The sequence below is a fragment of the Gekko japonicus genome, unplaced genomic scaffold, assembly GCF_001447785.1.
Source record: "Gekko japonicus isolate JY-2015 unplaced genomic scaffold, Gekko_japonicus_V1.1 scaffold1145, whole genome shotgun sequence".
Lineage (NCBI taxonomy): Eukaryota > Metazoa > Chordata > Lepidosauria > Squamata > Gekkonidae > Gekko > Gekko japonicus.
This window is the reverse complement of record NW_015165859.1, coordinates 564044-570999: the sequence shown is the minus strand read 5'-3', so window position 1 is coordinate 570999 and position 6956 is coordinate 564044. Positions and strand designations below refer to the sequence as shown.

At 44.7% G+C, this 6956-nt stretch overlaps 1 protein-coding gene across 1 annotated transcript in view; it reads right to left on the bottom strand.

Moving 5' to 3' along the window:
• Positions 1-933: 933 nt before the first annotated feature.
• The window catches only part of DHDDS (dehydrodolichyl diphosphate synthase subunit), a 44240-nt gene continuing 38217 nt past the window's right edge, over positions 934-6956 (bottom strand). The window contains exons 8-9 of the mRNA XM_015411209.1: positions 3463-3565; positions 934-2276 (exon numbers count right to left, since the gene is read on the bottom strand). Coding sequence (XP_015266695.1) covers positions 2040-2276; positions 3463-3565 — 340 coding nt within the window. The 3' untranslated portion in view covers positions 934-2039. The remainder of the gene's footprint in view (positions 2277-3462; positions 3566-6956) is intronic.

Below are 6956 nucleotides of genomic sequence, written 5' to 3'. Positions count from 1 at the left end.
ATTTCCCTATCTGGAGCTGCCAACCCTAAGGGGGAACTTATCTCTGTAGTTGGGAGATCTGCTATGATTCCAGGAGATCTTCAGACCCACCTGGAGGTTGGCCCTATTCTTTGTAAGCTGCCTCAAGAACCCATTATAGATGTAGGAGAAACATGGTATAAATGAATGCATTCATAGAGCTTCCTCTAGGCAGTCCGTGTGTGCAGTGCCTGGGATCTGAATTAATTTTGTTTTGACTACATGTCTTAGGGTTTGAGCCAGACTAAACTTCTCACCAGTGGAAGGTATTTCCATCAGCAGAACAGAACTTTCCTGCCTCTCACTGCAGTCCACTATTCTTCCTGAAATGAAGCTTAGGGAGGGAGAGGTGATGAAAATTAGATTCCAAATCTTTGCACTATAGGGAGACTTACTGTCACCAAGGAATTTTGGGGGGGAACCTGAACTTCATATCATGGCATGCTTCCAGGCATCACCGTAAACACAGAAACACCAACCTACAAATGTTATTTTGGTATAGGTCCTGACAAAGTACCTATGTTTGTGATGTGTTGCTTTTGGGGCTTTTGTGCCCTGACAAACCAGACATGTACTGGGAATTCTAAGATGAAGCTTAATTCCCAGGCATGTAGGACCTACAGTCCAGACCAGGATTACAACAAGCAGGGCAAGGGGCTTAGATGATTTCCCCTCCCAGTGCTGTTTTCCTTTTCTGAGTCAGCTTTAGGGAGCTGACATTTGCCCTGTTGGGGGAATTTGCACATACAAAGTTCTGAATTTACTGGTCAACAAATATTTCTGTATACAGCATTTGTTACTTGCATCAAAGGATGCATCTCTCTTCATTGCTTGTTGAATTACAAGTTTCCCAATAATCAGCAGTCTGCTCATCCTCAGCCTGAAAAGCTTAAAAGATCATTAAACTTTGGGGTTCACTTAGCTTTTAGAAAAACAGAAACTCTTAATAACGTTCAGCTCTTTTTAAAAAGATGCCTGTCATGAAAATGTTTTATTTTGTTTGATATTGCAATCATCATCTTCCAGCTGCAACCAGCATGCTTAATTTTCAATTTTTTTTAAAAAACGGACAAGTGCCATCAAAAAGTAAAAACTAAAAACACCACACACGCATTCATGTACACACACTTTTTTTAAAAAGCGAAGAACGCAACATTAGATACGGACATGTAGAATAACCTGGATTGTGGTCAATATGTCTGTCCAAAGCTCTGCAAGGCTCTTTGAGCAAGAGGAACATTAAAATGAGTGCAGCAGCATGGCCACCTGTGCTGTTCTGCAAGCACATTTGCCCTCCAATTCCAATGTCTCTGGCACCAAGGACTCAAGGAACTAGATATGGAAGGACAAAAAGAGATTGGATAGCCAGTCTACCTCACTAGCAGAAGAAGACCAATAAAGCCTCTCTAGAACTCATGGGGCTCATATTCACCACACACACACTGGTGTGCATACAACAGGGTTTTTCTCTTATACAGCTCTTATACAGTTTTTCACTTATAGCCTACTGCAGGATTTCTCAGAGCTAAACCCTGCCAGGGTCAGCAGGGCTTCCTCCCAAGTGCATATATTTGCAGTTTTAAACTTTAACAAGTGCAGTCTCCCTGTGCCACATCGCAAACAACCTCTCAAAAAGCCCTGAAAGAGCAACGCAGAAAGACTGCAGTTTGGGAAAACGGCACAAAAAAAGAAGCCCATGTGCACACAGCACTTCTTTCACACACACCACTACACAATGTTGTCTTTTATTGACCAGTTCTACAGCTAACTGTGTGTTCCACCACCTCTTAAACTGTATTACATTAGGAATCAGTAACGTGTTCCAACAGTCTGGATAACCACCAGAAATAAGAAGAGGTTAAAAAAAGAGAGAGAGCCTTGCTGCCATGTCTACTGGGAAAACAAGACCTTCAGTAGACCCCATTTTTGAACAAAGCACTCTGAACAGTAGCTGCATGGATCCTAACTTGGCTTACATGCTTCCTCCTCTTCACCACCCTCCCCTTACAAGTTCCTTTGTGTCATGCGGACACCTTGCTTAGTTTTACAAGGAAGTCCATTCTCTTCTTTTCCAAGGCCTGCAAAAAGCCCTGGATCCTCTCTTCTCGCTGAGCTTTGCATTCCTGAAAGAGGTCCCGCCGACGCTGAGGATCACCTGGGGATGCACACTCTTCTTGTTTCAGCTTCTCAGTTACATACGTCTTGTCGTTTTCTAGCTGCTGCCATTTCCTTTCTTCCAGGTACAGCTCTCTGGCTTTCTGAATTTAAAAAAAAATAGCATTTTTATCAGTTTCTCTCTGCTGTAGGCAAGAAGCACAAACCAACCTTTTTTGTGCTCTTAGGTTTGACTCTAAAGTCCAGAAGTGCCTACAAAAATCCCTCCAGGGAAACATTTCCAAGTTTTCTGAGCTTCGGATCCCCCCTTCCAACCCTATTTTACCTCCTGCCCATCACCTGCCCACTTGTAATTCAGCATCAATAATCTTTCCCACAGAACAGTGCACAGAGATTTTTGCACACAGTCCTATGTATGCAGCCCGTTGATTCAGTGGCTTGAGGCCCTGTTAAGAGATCTTTTGTAATGTTGTGATCTACCACTCTGAAGACTCAACAGTAACTCTCTGGAAACCTGGCAGAAAGATGATCCAGACCACTATTTATTGTTACACTCTCTGACCTCAAGTATCGTTTTATAGTGGCCTCAATGTGTATGGTGTTCTGTGAAGCACCACTATTGATACAGGAGGAGTGCTTCTGCTCTGTCCCACTCCTTACCCCAATCTCTCTGACTTGTACTGCTATTGTTCCAAACAGAAGCAGGAATATATAGGAACAATGGAAAGCTCCATGCACAAAGAGAAAGACAAAGGCCAGTATGACATCATTTCAGTCCTTGCTCACACATATCGGTCATGTCCAGTATCCTACCAATCTGCTCAGAAAAGTCAAAAGCCTTCCTTCAGCTTAAGGAGTCTTCCCCTAACTTAGCTCTTCTACTGGCAGAAAAAACCACTGAAGTTGGAGGAAAGCATCAACCATTGTGAGCAGAGCTAAGATACATACCATATTCAGAATTATGATGCTCAGGGGTCATTTCGTAGAAAAAGAGCTAGGGGGACTCATTAGCATAACTCATTAGCATATGCCACACCCCCTGACATCACCGGAAGTGTGTCCTCCCCACAGCCGGCGGCGACCTCCAGTGGGCACCAGCAGGGAGCTCCAGGCCCTGCCCTCCCGCACCTCACCCGGGGGGATGGCGTCCCCCCGCGTCCCCCCCCCAAATGACCCGATGATGCTGATTCAACTCTTTAAAGCAGTAAACTCTTTGAAAAACTAGCATTACAGCCACTCCGAGATTTAAGAGATTAGCAAAGTTAATATATAAAGTATGTCCTTTGTTTTACTATTCTGTCTTTGCCTCATACTTTCTATGGGTCTTACTTGCAAAGCGCTGTGGTTCATCTGGTACTGGATAACAGCATCCCACAAATTCCAGAAGGAGTACTCTGGCCACAGGACAGGCTGGAACACCAAGCAGGAATAGAGGTTTGCAGAAAGACCAAAAAAAAATTCAGCATGAATGCCATCTGCACAGGTAAGAATAGGCTGAAGTGAGAAATTCTGATAAATTCTTCTAGAATGAATTCCACTAGTGGCCTTTTATTTATGTGCCAAATATGCGTATTGCATATCTATGTGCAGTTCACTGCATGGAGTATTTACAGATTCTTCTGAGCATCTTAAAATGTTATAGTTCTGCAATCAAGAACACTCAGAGGACACATAAGAACTTCATAGTTTCCAAAACCTTCATCACCAGAAGAAGGATCTTTGGGAGACTGATGAGATGATGATTGAGGCTCCAAGGGCATACTCAGCATAATGGATGTACACTCCAATGCATCTGATGAAGTGAGCTCAGACTCATGGAAGCTGATGCTGGAAAAAATTGATTAATTCTTCACTGGAATAAAATTCAGTTACATCTTCAATTGTCACTGCATGGTTGTTTTATTTCGTTTGCTTTGTGGTCACTGACAAATTTAAAACAGCCTTGTTATTAGGTCAACGATAACCTTCCATTTCCCTCTCCATAAAACTACATTATCAATTCCATCTGTTTGATAAATTATGACTCAGAAGGCAATTGTTAATTTCCTTATTATAATCTGGTATCGTTGCCAGTTTGTGTGTATTGAGCAAATTTTGGTCTTGTGCAATCATCACACTATGATAAATAAAGTGTGTGCAACTGTGCGGGGGAATGACATTACAGAATGCCAGCCAAGCGTAGAGTGACCAGAAAAACTAACAGAGTGGGTGAACCTGTTAAAGGAAGAGAGAAATACAGATTGATAACACATAGAAACAAACAAGGAGCAACAGAATCGATAATACTGACAGTGGAACCCTGTGCAGAATTACTCCAGTATAAGCCCAATGAAATCAGTTGGTCTGGAGTAACCCTGCATAGGATTGCATTATGAAAGAGGCTTTCTTCTCTACCTGCCAGCTGCCCTAGGCCTGTCGAGGTGAAGAGCAAGACACAGGCTTTTGGTGCCAGCCAGAGGACCACTGGGAGGTTTTACAGCCTTCCCCCCAGGAATGCCACCCAGGCAAGGAGAAAAACCAGCCTGGTTCTGTTCACTGGCCAGAGAACAAGCAGCCACAAGATCCTGCTTCTGCCTTTTCTGTCACAAAGAACCCTGCTCTGTCAGATTGCAAATGGAAGAGATGGACATCCATTTTTTTAAAAAAATCCTTTATAAGTCACTTTAATCAAAATGTGGAGCATGTGTTTGATGCAAGATTACAGGATCTACCAGTACCAGTCATACTATCAGGGAATCCAGTCTCGATCACATGCCAGCAACACCCTTCCACACCACACAGGACAAACAGGTCGGCCACTATGCAAAATGCATATGAGTCTGATGTAAAGAACTGGCAACATTCAGAAGCCAGCGACAGAAGAACCTTTCAGTCTCACAGGAGGATGTATGCCACTAAATTCCACTAAATTAAAAAGTTGTCATTCAGGAAAAGTACTTCAAAAACGAAGACTCTAGTCTGAAACTGCTGAATTAAAATTCATTAGGAAGCTCAATACTATCCAATGCGACCTCAGTTGTGATTGTGGTTTCCTTTCTTATCAAGGTGTTCAATTAGCATAGTGATTATGATAGGTAAAGATCTTCCTTGCTCGAAAGCCAGTCAAATCTGACTCTAGGGGGCGGTGCTCATCTCCGTATCCAAGCTAAGGAGGCAGCGCTGTCCGAAGACGTCTCTGTGGTCATGTGGCCGGCATGGCTAAACGCCGAGGCGCACGGAATGCTGTTACCTTCCCACCAAAGCTTTACTGATTTACCTACTTGCAATTTCTTGCTTTCAAACGGCTAGGTTGGCAGGAGCTGGGGCCAGAGATGGGAGCTCACTCCATCACGCAGCACTAGGGTCTCGAACTGCCGAGCTACCGACCAGTCTGCAACTCAGGTGTCTTAACCTCTAAGCCGTGACCCCCCAGTGATTAGGATAGTGACATAAAAAATACTTTATATGCATTATTTTGGCAATCCTTACAGCAGCCCTTTAAGGCAGACCAATATTATTGTTTAACATCTTTGGGGGGGTTATGTGTGGGTGGGTGTAAGTGTGTGTGCACCTGGAAGTCATGGCGACCTCTGGTGACTAGAAGATTTGTATTCACTTACTGTGAAGCTTCCTTCTCGGTGGTCCAGAGTGGGGCAGTCCTTGACTCCTTACTCCTGGGAAAGCGCCTCCCCCTTCCGTAGGCAGGGCCGGCAAACTTTGATCCCAGAGGGGAGGGGCTTATCCTCTGATCCCGTCATACCGAAAGCCACCTCGAGCTGCTGTAAATTCACTTAAAAAATAACTCCTTCCCCCTCAGACAACTGGGGAATACCATCACAGCCATGGGCTTAACCAAATACAAACCTGTATTTTAACCATTAGAGCAAACAAACAGCAACAGTCCACCACATCACGTAATCAGTTAGACCATATTCATGAACAACTGAACCACTGCAAAATCTAAAGGACCGGGAGTCGTGTCCATCAAGAGAGGGTGGGTAGGACTGCCCCACTCTGAAGGAAGCTTCACGGTAAGTGAATACAAATCTTCCATTCTCCGGTGGTCCAGGAGTGGGGCAGTTCTTGACTCCTTACTCCTGGGACATAAAAAAGCAGTGCTCCCCCTGGGTGGGTCACACAACTTCCGGTGCCTACAGGGCCTGAAGGATGCTTCACGGTAAGTGAATACAAATCTTCCATTCTCCGGTGGTCCAGGAGTGGGGCAGTTCTTGACTCCTTACTCCTGGGACATAAAAAAGCAGTGCTCCCCCTGGGTGGGTCACACAACTTCCGGTGCCTACAGGGCCTGAAGGGCACTCTACTGTCAAATGCTGCTTCTGCCGAGGCTAGTTTGTCAATCCTATAGTACTTTGTAAAGGAATGGACAAATTTCCATGTCACCACCTTACAAGTGACTTCTAGGGACGGCAAGGCCCTATATGCCGCTGATGTGACTGCTCCCCATAGAGTGCCCTGTGACCCCTACTGGAGGTACTAACCCCTACACCTTGTATGCCTGACTGATCCTTATCCACCTGCTCAGGGCAGAAGTGGAGACAGTCTTTCCCAGGGACAACTGAGTAACATACCCAAACAAGGATTCAGTCTTTGTCAGCCCCCTGGTCCTGTCCATATAGAAAACTCAAAGCCCTACGCACGTCTAGATAATGCCAGACTGTCACCATCTCATGGCCAGGGTTTGAAGAAATTAACGCTGGGGCTGGTCTAAGGATGACCCTGTCGTTGTAGAAGGTGTGTGTACCGACAAAGCTCTCAGCCCCAAAAACCTACGCGCTGAAGTGATCCCCACTAAGAAATTGTTTTCAGAGTAATATCTTTCATGG